Source organism: Amphibalanus amphitrite, unplaced genomic scaffold (assembly GCF_019059575.1).
Source record: "Amphibalanus amphitrite isolate SeventyFive unplaced genomic scaffold, NRLGWU_Aamphi_draft 001738F_arrow, whole genome shotgun sequence".
Taxonomy (NCBI): Eukaryota; Metazoa; Arthropoda; class Thecostraca; order Balanomorpha; family Balanidae; genus Amphibalanus; species Amphibalanus amphitrite.
Window position 1 is genome coordinate 15,088 of NW_024883231.1, and position 14,663 is coordinate 29,750.

Here is a 14,663-nt window from a genome sequence, read left to right on the forward strand (position 1 = left end):
CAGGAAACACGAGAGTTAAATGCATGCTCTGGAAAGAATTACGGGAGTTTATAAAAATGCAAGGAAATGAAGATATTTGTTTCGCGTGAAATGCACGGAGATAATTGACAATTCACATTAATGATATCCCGTATCAGTTGACATTTTCCCGATATTTCCACTGCAACCCCAACTGTTAATGAAGCAAGGCATATCACATACCTCAATTTCTTCTCGTCTGTTGTTATTTGTATGTATGATCACTTCGGAGAAATTTCTGACTTCGCTGAACTCGAACGTCATCTCCAGTGAGCCGTCCGTTGAAGTGTTCCGCCATCCGACCCACTCGAATCCTGAAAAGGCAAAAAGGCACCGTCAATCAGCGAAACCCAGCGTCAGCTCTGAGTGCCACTCGGACGGTCCCACTGCGCACAAATCAAATCGGCGCATCAAAGTGAGCATAAATGCAGGCAATATTGGCCACACAACGCTACGAGTCTGGATATTCCCCACCCAAACGACTGGCGCTTCGCCGAAAAGGATGCAACCGACTGGCGCCGAGGAAGCGTCATATCAGATTTTACATCACATCAGCCAGATGTTACTGGTCCCGTATCCGACACCCTGGATGGGATGCTTCCCTTGTCAAAAGCTCTAACTTGGAGCCAGACACCCGGCAGTGTTTTCGCACATCGCGGGACACCTCGGAGCTGTCGGTGTCACAGAGAGCTGTCGCCTATCACTTGTTTCCTCACCTCACCTCACCCCCGTCCAGCCACGTGCGTCTCTCACCCCCGTCCAGCCACCCTGCAGTGGGCCCGACACTCGCCGGGGTCAGTCGACGACCTCCCGCGGCGACCGGCGCCGACCGTGCCAGGTCACCCGTCAGTGCCCCGCGGCGATAGGAGCCAGGCCAGCTCGGTGGTCCTCGAGACCAGCAGACCAGCAGACCACGCGGACCACTGATCTGCACCGCGTTGCGGCGGGGAGCGCCGGCGGCTGACATTGGCAGGCTATTTTCCTGGTGGTATGGGAGCCAGGCGGCGCGGCACGGCGCGTCCCCGAGGGAGTAGGCGCGCGAGGAGACCCAGCTGGGCCAGGGACGCGGCGATCGACCAGCCGCAAACATTGGCTATATGTGGCACGGGGCCACACAGGCGGTATGTACTGGTGACCAGCTTCGGCAATGTCCACAGCAGACGAGAAAGGGTTTCCGCATGAGAGCAAATAGTATACTGGTAAGGATATCGGGATGCGCTGAGAGGAGCGCGGAAATAGACAGAGAAAGAAAGGCCGACGCTGAGCAGAGCTGGAACAGCCTTAGCCCGTGGTGTAAGGGGCTGCCAGCTCGGCGTCCTCGGCCGCTCCGATATCGACGCTCGTCAGTCGATGTGCCATTCTGCGCGGCTCTAAACTGTCGCCGGCCGCGGCCTTTTGAAGGCTGACTCAGCGCGCGTCGTCGTCTTGGACCCAGCTGTCCCCGGCAGCTGTCCACGTCACCGGCGGATCCTATTATCCGCCAGCCGAACGCAGCCGTGCTCGCATAGCCGATCAAAGTAATTAATTCAAAATAGCGAGCCCAATCTGGCCATCACCGCTGGAGCGCTGGTAAACGGTATGACAGCTCGGCAGGCGCTCTGGACGGCGCAAAAACGGCGCGCCGCTCGTCAAAGGCGGCTTATCTGGCGCGGCGTCGACAGTCTGCCTTTGTGCCGTTTGCAGCGGGGGTGAGCGGCGCCCTGGAGTTGGGATGGAGGGCCAGGGGAGCAGCTGCCCCCCCCCCCCCCCGGACACTGAGTCTGCCTCACAGGAGAGAGATGGGAGAGACGAGACTGGCTCGGGAAAGCAGCCGAGTGAATATTGATCTTAGATAAGATAAGAACAGCGGAGGGTGCACGACGCTCAAACATGAAAAAAGTTTGTTGACGGACATGAGATTATTTAAATTGTAAGGAAAGATATTTTGAGGTATGCTAAACGAGTGAGGTCGCTAACTACGAGTATGCAACATGCAAAGAAGACGTGTAACAGCAGTTGATGAGATTGGGTTGTCATTGTGTTGTACTTACCAGCACTTTGTGGAAGTAATGGTTGGAATGAATCTTACATTAAGTAAAACATAATTTAGTAGTACATCATATGAAATGGAATGATACTGAAGTAAAATACCTTCTTGTTAGCGAACGGGAAACAGGAACGGAACGGAAAAGCCAAAATTGTCTAAAAGGGGTGGTTCACTATGAGACGACATTCAGAAGACGGGAATAATGCCGGAAGATGTCCTCTGGGCCAGTGGACATTTCCCAGAAAACGCTGACTGGACCGGCACCGGACACCGAGGCGCGGCCTGGCAGTTTTCTGCACTGTTTGTCCGAACCATTTCTCTGAAATGCAAAATGCTCCAGAGCTCTGGCACTGCCGAGCGATGTGATATGCTGAATGGCCATTTCCTCTAGGAGCCTTTCCGACGCAAATTGAAATTAAATCCTTCTGCTTGTGACGTTCGCCGGAACCGTTACAAACAGCTCTGTGTAAATTAGCTGGCGAGGCGATAAACATGCAGCTGGCTGGCGCTCCGGCGCAGGTAAGCGTTGGTGATGGTGACGGCCGGTGCTATATCGCAGCCGGTCTCGATGCGGATGGCGATAGACCGATTTAGCACGTCGATTCAAGAACGATAGTGTGCTAGCTCCGCTGGTACGCGTTAGGTATACCAATTAAGCGGTACTCTACTGTGCACGGGCCTGTATCCAGAATGAACGGTCTGCTGAGAGTCATTTCTTCGCAAGGTGGAACGTCTTACTGAAATTCCTCCTGCGACTGTCGGCCAGCGGTATAATGGGATAGAAAGTATATTAGAACGGAAAGGGACTGATAAGTGCTGGCTTTTCAGAAGTGGCTTTTCACGCATTGCAGGCTCCAATAAAGATTCAGTACTGAAAAAAACTATTAAAGAAACATCAGGTCACAGTTGTTTTACCAAGCCCATTTATCACCTTTCCTCACAAAATATTCGCAGCTTGTGTCTCCAACTTTGGTCATCACCGCCCTACGCCCCGCGCTCTCGTCCATAAACCATCACCCCTGGAGGCTGAGCCAAGGCTCGCTGCAGCCGCTTGTTTCCTGTCTGGCTCCGACACTCAAAGTCGAGCTTGTGTCACGTGCCCTGGGCGGGGGCGTGTCCAGGCGGAACGGGAACACGGCAGGGGCGGGGGGGGGGGGTCACCAGCGTTTGAGCGCTAGCGTCGCAGGTCCTGTTGGGCACGACCGTCTCGCGGTGCTCATCGGTATAAGCCCCCGCATTCTGCGGTAACGGCGAGAAGGTTAAAAAGGGGAATCAGCCAAGAGTTACGAGAGAGATTTGCTTTCGGTTGCAAATACGCCTGCGCTTTCGGTGAATATCTAAGCGGATATCTGGAGAAGTTGTACAGAGAGGTTAAGTAGACAAGGCAATAGGATTATTTCCGTAAGGAGTTGAAAGAGCTCCCGAACTTGCTACTTACCCAAAATAACAAGGAAATCACAGAATATCATACAGTTATAAACCAAGCGACATAAGATATTGCTGAATAATTCCTGTTTCAAAGTTGGACCACACAACATCACACTTAACGACGCCAGTCACATGCAGACTGTCCACAGTCTCCTCTATTTGCGGCCAGTGTACGACGGCTGTCCCCATTCCTTCAGGTCGGACAAACGCCTCTGTCATCCATCCGTAATTGGCCATCAGTCATAATTGTCCGCGGTCTGGGGCGTTTGCCGCGGGGGTGCACGGGTGTGTGTGTGGGGGGGGGGAGGGGGGGTCACCGCCTCCCCGGTCAGCTGATTGTGTCGTCGGTGCCAATATCGTCCGAGGCGTATCGGGGCCGGCATCCAATCAGAGCGACGCACTCGATTACGCAGACACCGCGAGGCGCGAGTGCCGCGGCGCCTCCTCGGGCATACAGAGGCCGCTCCTCGACACCCTCCACCCTCCTCGACACCCCCTCCCCCGCAATAACGACCCGGCAGCCACCCATCGCTGTGCAATTGTGCATCGCCCCCGGGTCGCAAAAATCCCGACTGGACAGACCGACACTATACCGTACACGTTTACCGTCGCGCCGAACAGCCCTCGGCCAAAACGACACGGTGTGTGTTGGGCTGCTTTACTGCAGCGTCCTGCGTCTGTGTCAGAGGCAGCGAGGAAAAGCAACCAGGTGGGAGGATTTACCGCAGTGCCCACTGTCAGGCCCGCCAGCAAACGTACGATGGAGCTGTCACGGTCGATAGCCCACCGCTGGGCACTTGTGCGCCAATGACATGGCATGACACATATGGGGCATGGGAGTATATGAAATTATTAGGCCGGCCTCAAAAGTGGAGGGGCGGCGTGCATACCGTAGGGAAAGGCCCTAACACTGTAATAGTCCCGCATAACAATGGCCGCAAGGGGCCATTTGTATATATTATGCATGTGGAAAGTAGCTGATGGGATAGTGCGAGTGACTTGACCGATATCCGTCATCGCATTCGCATGGAATAACAATGCATGGAATAGTGCCGTACCGAAAATGGAACTATGTTCTTTATGACTCGTTTATGGTGTCCGGTACGCACACACAGTAAGAATAGTCCAGCAAGCCGTACAGTTAGCCATAGTTGTGCTGATTTTGCGAAAGCGTATACACACCGTCGATAAATAATTTGGTAAAAACGGGTCGTGATAAATGTTTACAAACACGACGTCGCTGTAGTGTCATGTTTGTTTTCGTCGTCGACAGCGTTCACTCGCACACCATTGGCCTTGGTTGGATCGGTGAGGCGTAAACAATTACGGCTGGCGAGCTGCAAGCCCGGGGACGCAGAGAATCCGGGGGAACACTGACGTGTTTGCGCACGAGCCGGGAAATGCTGACAGGATTTCTGCGAGGGATAAAAGGAGATTTTACCAGCTTAACGGACAGCCTAGGCAGATTATGCAAGCTTCCGCGTTGAATGGCGCCGTGGGTGGTAAATCGTGGGACATCTCTGAGCAGACAGGTTGCAGAGATGTTTGCCATCTGAAAACCACGTTCTCCGAGCAAGGTCTCACGTGACCTAGTCTGGCGGCAACCCACTTTTTCACCCTCTCTGGGCAGTCTCGGAGCCGCTCGACCACCTCGAGTGCTCTTGCTGGACTCAATTATGTGCATGCAGCCAAACGCACCGCGTCCCTCTGCCTCCTATGATCTGACAGTGTTACTCACCCCTGCCGTGTCCCAGGTTCTGTCGGAAGTTGTCGGTGCCGTAGGTCCCGTCGTTGAGCTGTCCGGTACCGCCGTACAGCTGACCCTGGCTGTGCAGTCCGTCGTACGTCTGGTCCTTCAGCTCGACGCCGGGCCAACGGCTCTGACCCTGCGGTGCCGAGTACGACACCAGGCCGTCTGGGGAGAGAGAGGACACACCGTCAGCCACACGGTGACGGCTCAGGGACGCGGAGGTGCTGGTACGGACGTCGGCAAATGTATAACAGCACCGCAACACGGTCACCATTTTTTATAACTACTTGGTCACGAGTTCATCCGCAATTGAGAAATATCAAGATAAACAAACTGGAATACCAAAACATTTCCGTCTATGGTTACATTAGATGCATGTAACATCAACATCGGGAGTTATGCTTATTTAAATCCCAACACCGTTATACGATGCTATTTTTCGGCAAGTTGGGTGGAAATTGTGTTTACCATCACCGAAAGACGTCCAACGTTCTTCATATCATATTCCTCTGCTTGAAACAACGATTTGGTTGGCTGTCAGCTAGTATCCCTATTCGGTATTTTCCGTATTCAATGACAATGCTAATGCACGAGTTGCCTACCGATGTTGTTAGAACTTAATCAATACCGCAGATCAAGTTCATCTCACCTGATAATTATGTTTACAATACACAGTTGCAATTACAGTGCCGTCATGTGATGACATGGTATCACCAAAGAGTCCTCTGAGCCGGGTGATATTAGCAAAAGTTCCACTAAATGGCCATGTGATGGGACTAGAGCGCATTTTATGCCCGATCAGCCGAACAAATGGCATGGCTCGGACCATTCAGCCCATCCAAATAACACTTATTACATAATCCAGCGTCTACGTAAGGCTCATGGAAATGGACATGGACATGACATTAGCCTCAAGATAACTGGGGAGTGTCGACATTCACCCAGTCTGGTCTTGAACAAGGACACGCCAGTGTTGCACGAAAAGGACATTAACGATAGTTTGATTTGAATAACGATCCAGAAATTGCATGACGCCACTCACGAAAATGAAGGTCTTTGTCAGATCACTTATACTTTGTCCGGCAAATATACGGCACAAAGTTCAATTATGTATGCTCGAGTGGGTAATAAAACACGACTTGCATTGTCAAAGTGCAGGAACAACCGGTGCAAGAGGCTGGTCGCCTTCGTTAATTGGGTCTATGCGAGCATTGTCGCATTGTTTGCGGGGTGCATGCTGGCACACAGGACTTGGCATTGTTGTTGATCTCATATCACGACCTGAAAAGTGTAGCCTAAGCCAGCGGAGGGCTGCCTGAATTAAAAGCAAACAATTACATTGTTCACAAACGTATACCAGTGATTTTCGTGCACGGCTTATGTTTCAATGTGTCCGGGTGAGCAGCATATAGGGGTGGTCGTTCACTTGAAAGCCAATGCCCGATAATGAAGTTGCATGAGGCATCCGCTAAAACACAATAGCACCATAGGGTCGAGCTTTTTGCTGGTACAGTTTACTTTTGGTATAATAATTTGATACATCTAACCAAACAGGCATAACCACGACATCACTCTATGCCTCGTCAGGCCAATGGACATCTTTGCATTAGCGCGTATAGAACAACAAGTGGCAATGCTGCAGCTGGTTCTAACAATGGACCTGCACCAATCCTTTTACAAAGAGAAGATTCCGATAGTTCTGGGGACCACAGGCCTCACCGTTCTAGCCAGGAACCCCAGTGAGAGGCGGGAACACGGGTCATGCCGCTCCCTCGATCGGTCATTGTCACCTGACATGGCCTCGTGTCACGGGCTGTGTCCGGTGTCAGTGTGTCACGCCGTGTGTCACGCGCCGGTGAGAGGCGGTACCCCGCAGCGAGCAGAGCACAAAAACAATACGCCTCTCGTGTCAGACAGCAGCAGCGATGCTATAATGGATTGGAATGTTTTTGCCTTTGGGTATAACTACATGAATTGCTCAACAGTTGAGTGTAGTCCATGCGCAACTAGATGTATTGTAAATGATGAGCCAATTGTCGAGCAGCAGCTTTAGACAAAAAAAAACTACCCTTACACTTCGTTACGAACTATTACAAACATCAGTCTCATTGAACAAATTAGTGACATTTTGTAAAGCACACGGTCTAACCGCATTACAATGCGCGATGCATTCATCAGCAAGGTCTTTTTTGTCTGCCGTCATGCCGACACCGGTTCATCGTACACAGACGAGCCGGTTCACCAGCAATCATCTGGTTAAGCCATCTGAGCTAATTTACCACCACAATAAATCTCCGAGGCCGGGCCGGACAGAGCCGAGTCAAATGGTCCAGCCGCCGACCTCTGCTGCCGTCACTGCAGCTGAGGGCTCCTTTTCAGACAGCTGGAACAACAGCTGATACGACCAACCCCTCCCCCTTCCCCCACTGGCACCAGAATAGAACGCCAACGCACCAGCCATTTTCTTTTTTTTATCAAAATCATCGTACTCAAATAATGCTAGGCATATACACCAACTATGAATACAGCTAAACAAGACGGATTTCAGAATCAAAAGTAAAAAACTATCGATACGCTAGCACGGCCCCCTTACCTGTTTTGTTGCAGCCGTGGATCTCTGCCCGAATGCAGACGGTGCGCGCGTAGATACTGTAGGGCAGCACACGCACTTTGGTGGCGAAAATCGGCGGCACCAGGTGCCTCTTCACGGCCAGGTAGTTGTTCTCATTGCCGGCCAGCACCTGTACACGATATGACGTCATCAGGGGGAGACAGTAAACACACAGGGCGTGGCTAATGATCCGTTTAATGAGCGGCAGATAACAGGTTCACCGTGAAACGATGGTACATTGATCACTGCTAAAGATATGTCATGTCACATTATCGCATGTATGCCTCGACATCGGAAAATGAGAGCAGCAATTAGGCAGTGAAGGTCGCAGAGTGATCAAAAGATCGTGTCAATCTGTTACTTGGGCTACCAGCGGGCAGTCATTTCATTCCTTACTTCGAATCATGTCAATAGCGTATACATAGCTTGCGTGCCAGGTGATCTTTGACGTTCAATTTCCATCCTAGTTATTCTGCACTCACTCGCCTTTTCATCATTTAGAACAAACACATTCTACGAATTGACTAACGTTTCCCATTCTCCAAGGAGTACCAGAATATGGAGCTTTAATTACCACTCCAGTCCACATCCCATGCATGTCCCACCCACAGCCCTAACTGACTAACCTGTGAACCATTCCAGGCCTTGTACGGCTTCCAGGCGGTCAGGCCGGGCCGCCAGTACTCGAGCGTGAACTGGTCGGCAAATTCTCTGCCTTGGCCGTTGCCGAAGCGACCCTGCAGGCTGACGGCGCTGATGACCCGCGGCCAGGCGAGGTTCACCTCCAGGTACTCGCGGGTGCCCTTGGTGATGTGTCGCTCCGGACACCACGCGCCGCCGTCCAGCTCCACGTTCAGTCTGAGAACGGGGTCAGGTCGGGTCAGAGTTAGGCTCAGTTTAGGGTTAAGTCAATTATGCAAAACCCGAGGCCAGAACAGCGGGACACTTTGAAAAGCCCCGGTCCAGGTATAAAGCTTGCTCAGGACATGATCAGGCATTGGTTATGGTCATTGGTCGGTATACGATATTTTGGCTCGATGAGCTCAGCATGGAGCATACCCGCATACGAGTAAGAGCCAGTTGCAGCACTAGGCAATGTGTGTTTTCCTTGGCATCACACCCAGGCATAATGATGCGTTGACCGCTGGGCATACGACACATTCAGGTTCCTAATGGCATCATAAAACGGAACTTGAGTGGCATTTCATTTGCAGAGCAGTCATTATTCAGCAGATGACTGTTTGAAAGCGACGAAGGCTTCCTGGCAGCTTGTCACCTTCTACCAAAATACAGTTTAATTAATCATAGCAGACTTTTCCGCCCTGCAAGGCGCATGAGCTATCCAATGAAATATCGCTTCGCTCTTGTTGCAAGTATCGACTTTCATAACAGACTGTCGAAGATCGGGTGGCTTTCGTGGCGCTCGCTATTATCCATTTATGGCAATTTCCTCGCTGTTTTCCTTTGTCCGATCCAATAACCGAGTGGAAGAGGGAGGGTGCGTCACAAAAGAGCGCGAAACTTCATTTCCTCTCAGCCAGTCGCTCAACAAAGCTGGGGTTCGCTTCGAGCCTCCATGGCGTCTGGATCGCCAGCTGAAATCGCAGCTTTTATATCACCAGCCAGAACCGGTCTATCGTGTATGAAATCCCAAAAGGTCGACTGACCTCAGGAGGCCGCTCAGCTGAAGGCCATGCCCGAAAAGAAACTGCATCAGCGCGCAGGCTATCCACCCATCCAGGTGCCCAAATGATCGTTTTTGGTGGCCAAATCGAGGGTGTTGCAGGGCACAAAAACGCTGCCTCGATCGCTCGCGGAGACCTCGCCAAGGATGGTGCAGCTGGGCTCTAAACCAAAAGAAAACTCTGATTGTATCAGCAGCACTCACGTCATGCTGCGTTCAAATCGCCCGCTTTCACTGTCAGGGAATCCGCGCGAGCGGTGGCGAAGAAAAACTATCAAAAGCCGCGATTTTTCGTGACGAATCGCCGTCCATTTTTACGCGTCTGCTGAGTGAGCACGCTAGGCGCCAGGCAGTCCGGTTTCGGCCGTGGGTGGATCGACAGACGACGCCAGGGTCGATAACGCTCCTCAGTCGCCCTTACCGGAACGGCCGGAAAGGAGACCCGTCAGACCGGCCCTAGCGGGGACTTATGGCGAGGTGAAATTCGAGCGGCCTGCTTAGGACACCGAGCACCTAGTGCAAATAATGCTGGAACACAATACGGAAATGTCGATGACGGCAGGACTACCAATCATTGTACGTGATCATATTAATCATGACACCGCGAAATGAAAATATAATAATTAGTTATTGTTATAGCAATGTTTAGAAGTGTCAAATGTACAAATTTGAAATTAAACATATATTCAACGGTTCATTTGTGTACCATGTAACACAATATTTCGTGATGTCATTCCATCATCAACACCTCCATATAGGGTTTGGATCTGTGACAGGTCGCGGAACCAATCGCACTGAGGTGGTGTGAGTGACAGCCAGTCCATGGCCGTGTTCCAGCGATAAACACTGACTCATCGGTCTGCCAGCCCGCCGGCCGTGGGCTGTATCCATAGACGACGAATGCGCTGAGCTCAGCTCCCTGTCAGCGCAGTGGTGGTCACGGAAGACAGCCAATCAGTGCAAACCGTATACCCGTCTGGCTCGTGTCCGTGTGCTGGGTGGCGCTGTTGCTATGGCCTTGTGTTAAGGATGCTGGACGCGAACCTTCACCGTCATTTATAATTTGTGAATGACTTCATTCCCCTAAATATATAAATCAAGTAAACCTAAATGGTATTCTAGCACCGTAAATTTAACCAATAACGCAACTTGGATCACATGAGCAAGAGCCTTACTTCAAATTTCGCATTATTACCGTGGTTTCATAAACAAAACTTATCCCATTAGTGAGCCGGCCACAGGTGGTGACTGCACCGATGCAGCCGACGGTACAAAACTCCGGCTACTTTGCTGAAACATCTGCAAATCTGTTCTCCAATTGGCGAAACGCCGCAGACCGTTTGCAGAGCCGGATCGATGACGGAATGGGTCAGACACGTCAGCGCGTTCCTCCGGCGTCATCCCACAGCTGACGGTCCCACGGGAAGAAACTCCGCGCTCCCCACGGAAATGATGACTGGCATGAACTCGTTCGCCGCTTCGTTGCCCTCTCTGCTCGCCAAAATTCCGCATTTCAAGTCCGCAAGTCGGTCGTGTGATTTTGACTGAAGGGAGTACAATATAGTCCCTGGCCCTGGCCTATTTTTGTCACCTATTTCCTCAGAGTTTGCGCAGGGACGCTCTGATATGGATGCTCATTGCAACGATTAACTGATATTGCCTTTGGCAAGTGCACACTGCACATCAGTTAGGTAAATCACGTGGTTTGAGGTACAGCGTTCTCATGTCTCTTTTATTCTGGATGTCCCGTGTGAAAGAGTGCAAAAAGCCATAACAAAGCTGGTGCTGCCTCGGCCGAGTGGCACAGTGATGCACTGCGCGAAGTAGCTTCTGCTGTGTCAGAACCTGAGTCGCCCTGTTGCGCACAACATTTTTCGGCAAAGTTGAGCCCATGCTGCCACACCTTGTGCAGCGGCTCACTAAAGTGACATGATGAGTCATGACACTGTACGTATTCATGCACCCGGCCACCAGCCAGAGATAGACTCTGAAGTCTGAAGGGTCACTTAGAAAAAAGAACTCTCCATTTAGGATTCGGAGGGAGACTCAAGCAAAACGAAAACACTGAAAGAAAATACGGCATATGGCAATGAAGAGCAAAGGCTCCTAAGTAGAATTGAATGGAAGCTGCGTCTCACAATCTTATTCCGTTTCCGTTTCAGGAAATATGCAATAAACAAGCTTAGCATATTCATATTGTTGGCAGCTATCAAGATCATCGCTAGGAACAGCGCGCCAAAACGGGGAGGCTGTCATGTCTGCTGAAGCAATGTCAGGCCCAGTCATCACAGCATGTAATATTCATTGGAATATGCAGCATTTAATCTAATTTATACAACTATATATTCAATTATAGTTCCACTGAAATAGCGCAGTAGCATGGACATCCTAAGTGGCAGGACGTTAGCAACGTTTCCGTCTAGTTATAACATGCATTTTGTTACGAGTATCTGAATTTATATAGCAAGACGCATGGTTATGGACAGACTAATATAAATAAAATTGCTGAATATCTTCGACGGGTCATGTGCATCGGGGAGTCAAGATTCATGGTATGTCAGTCAGTTAGTTATGACGTCATTATGACGTCAAACAGCTGGACTACTTACCGGGCTTGCTTGGCGCCGACGCGGGCCGGGTCGTGTGATGACGTCACGGTGATGGCCGAGTCCGGAATTTCGCCGGATTGCATTCCGAGCGCCGCATCACACTCCCCTGCGGACAAATGGGGTAGTGTCATTTTCATGAAGATCATAGGACGCACGACGTAGAGTATGCATGAAAATGATGGTAACATTAAGCATGATTCTTTCTGTATATTTAGATACCTATGAATCGTTACAGAATGAAACCCACTTCCATTCGAAACAAAAAAGCTACAATAGTCATGCCCCACTATGCCTACTCAATCTAGCACGAAACATGGGCGGTGCCGCAGTACTAGTCGGCATACCACAATTCCTCGCCTGATTGACTCTCTGACCGCGTGATTGAGTGGTTTCCCGCCATAAGGATACGCGATCTCACAGCCCTCAACTCGAGATAATCGCTGGATTCATATAGCCATCCTTTTTATCGTGCTCGCTTGCACAGCGTGACGCCCTCAGAGACAATGCAAACAGGGTCGTTATACAATTATCCACTTTACGCCAGATTGGCGCCGTTTTATGCCCGCGGCCTGAGAAGTGAGTGAATAATGTGAATCACTCGCGCGGCGTGGCACTCGCCACCTCGCGGCCATAAATTCAGCAAACAGCCAACAGCGAACGCCGGCCTCCAAACGCCGTATCACCGCCACAGACCTAACCGGGCCTAAGTGAGGCCGTCGGCCGTCCGATCCTCGGGTAATTACCCCCTGGGCTCCCAGATTACACCACTCGCAATGACGGATGAGGTGTAATACAGGAGCAGCGCCGCTCACACCTGTTCACACCGTACAGTCCGGCTCAATAGCGTCCGGCGGGCCGCGCGGTGAGGCTATCGCTGGGGACAGTCGAGTGTCCCCGACGCGCCCCTGGCCAGCGGCACGGACCAGCTCGCCAGTAATGATCCATTTCCTACCGGAGCGGCGAGCGTATCATGAGAGCCGATCAGTGCTCGTTACGGGACCGCAGCTGCTGCCATCTGTTGGCTGTGTAAAACATTGATGGAGCGGCCGCGTCGTCACCGACAGCGCGTCGACAGCGACGCGGTGACGTCATTGATAGATGTGACGTCACCGTGAAGGCAATGATATGAGTGGGGGATAATATGTCTAGGTATGGATCATAGAAAAAAGTAAAGAAAAGGAAAAAAGAAGAGAAAAGAAAAACATTGGTCAGGTAAGCTGTGATTTCATTGTAATACAGCACGGAAAGAAAGGGAATATTCTCTCAACGTTTCCAGAAATGCAAAAATAAAAAATACATCGATCGACAGAATGAAAAGCATGAACGAATAACGGCATTTGCAATGCATAATGAATAACAGGCTTTTGGTGGCGCAGATGCCATAGTCAAGATAAGGCTTTCTCTCATATGTGACCTACCCAGAATGTCAATTTAGGAGAGGTCAATTGTTAGAAACGAGTCCATTACAGAACTTCGGAGTCAAGTCATTGTCGAGTCTAACATGGGATCATCCAGGTAACTGGACCGCTACGAACGTCACCGGCCGATAATACACAGCAAGAGTAAACCGGAAGCGTCCGAGCAGAGATATCCCATCGCCGTTCCGAGTCCGTCGGCAGCGGCTGGCATACATCCAGGGACTCCGCACCTATCCGTGCGGCAGACGCGACAGCGTGTCACACGGGCGGTGCCAATATCCTCTACATCATCGGCCTGTCGGTGCGACACCACCTCCAGATCGATGGACCGCCCCGCCCCCGCCCCCGCCCCCGCCGCGGTCCGGCCGCGATACTGGGACAGGTCCCAGGGGGCGGAGGACGGACGCTGTTGTGGACACGCCATAGTGGTAACGAGAGACAATTGAGACGGTATTTACGGGTACTTGCCCCGCGCTGTGACAGTATTCAGATATTTCTCGCGAAACCAATCACAATATTGATACGACTGACACAGTGCTGCCTAAATCTTATGTTGTCTAGGAAGTATGCGAGGCATGCAGTATGCAGCAACGGTCACATACCGGAACTAGTTTTTTCAGCAGTCTCAGGCTACGCACATACAAAGTAGTAGGCATTTAGTTCGTCGTCGATACTATCAGGGCACAGAGTGCAAGAAGCAGACAATGCACTGGCATTGACAATCCGGTCCCAAACCGGTCCCCGACTCGCCAACCGTTTAAGATAATGAATCAAACACACATCGCCGTTTTCATAACATTGTCTCTAATTGACGCTGGCTATTTTGTAAGTTTAATTTGATTGACATATGAAACAATGATTCAATTGTCAGCAACATGTTTCGCTTTATATCAAAAATGACGAAGCACAATTATTTTCAAATTAGGAACAAGCAGTGCTTTTTTCAGCACCTGATTTAATTTACAGAAACCAAAGGGTTTGCTTACAACTGAACACCAAATAAGGTCAAATGGTAACCTTTCAGTGAAACCAGGTGAAATTCCGCAAAAAATACGTCACAAAATTTTGCTGACTGTCAAACCCCTATCATTTTCTCATCAAATACACTGCTAATTATCT

At 50.8% G+C, this 14,663-nt stretch overlaps 1 protein-coding gene across 1 annotated transcript in view; it reads right to left on the reverse strand.

Annotated features, from left to right (window-relative positions):
• LOC122374920 (discoidin domain-containing receptor tyrosine kinase B-like) overlaps nucleotides 1-14,663 on the reverse strand; it is a gene marked incomplete at its 3' end in the record, with an annotated part of 55,587 nt that overhangs the window by 11,222 nt on the left and 29,702 nt on the right. Inside the window, exons 3-7 of the mRNA XM_043353979.1 lie at nucleotides 12,127-12,232; nucleotides 8,460-8,691; nucleotides 7,816-7,963; nucleotides 5,211-5,387; nucleotides 202-332 (exon numbers count right to left, since the gene is read on the reverse strand). Coding sequence (XP_043209914.1) covers nucleotides 202-332; nucleotides 5,211-5,387; nucleotides 7,816-7,963; nucleotides 8,460-8,691; nucleotides 12,127-12,232 — 794 coding nt within the window. The remainder of the gene's footprint in view (nucleotides 1-201; nucleotides 333-5,210; nucleotides 5,388-7,815; nucleotides 7,964-8,459; nucleotides 8,692-12,126; nucleotides 12,233-14,663) is intronic.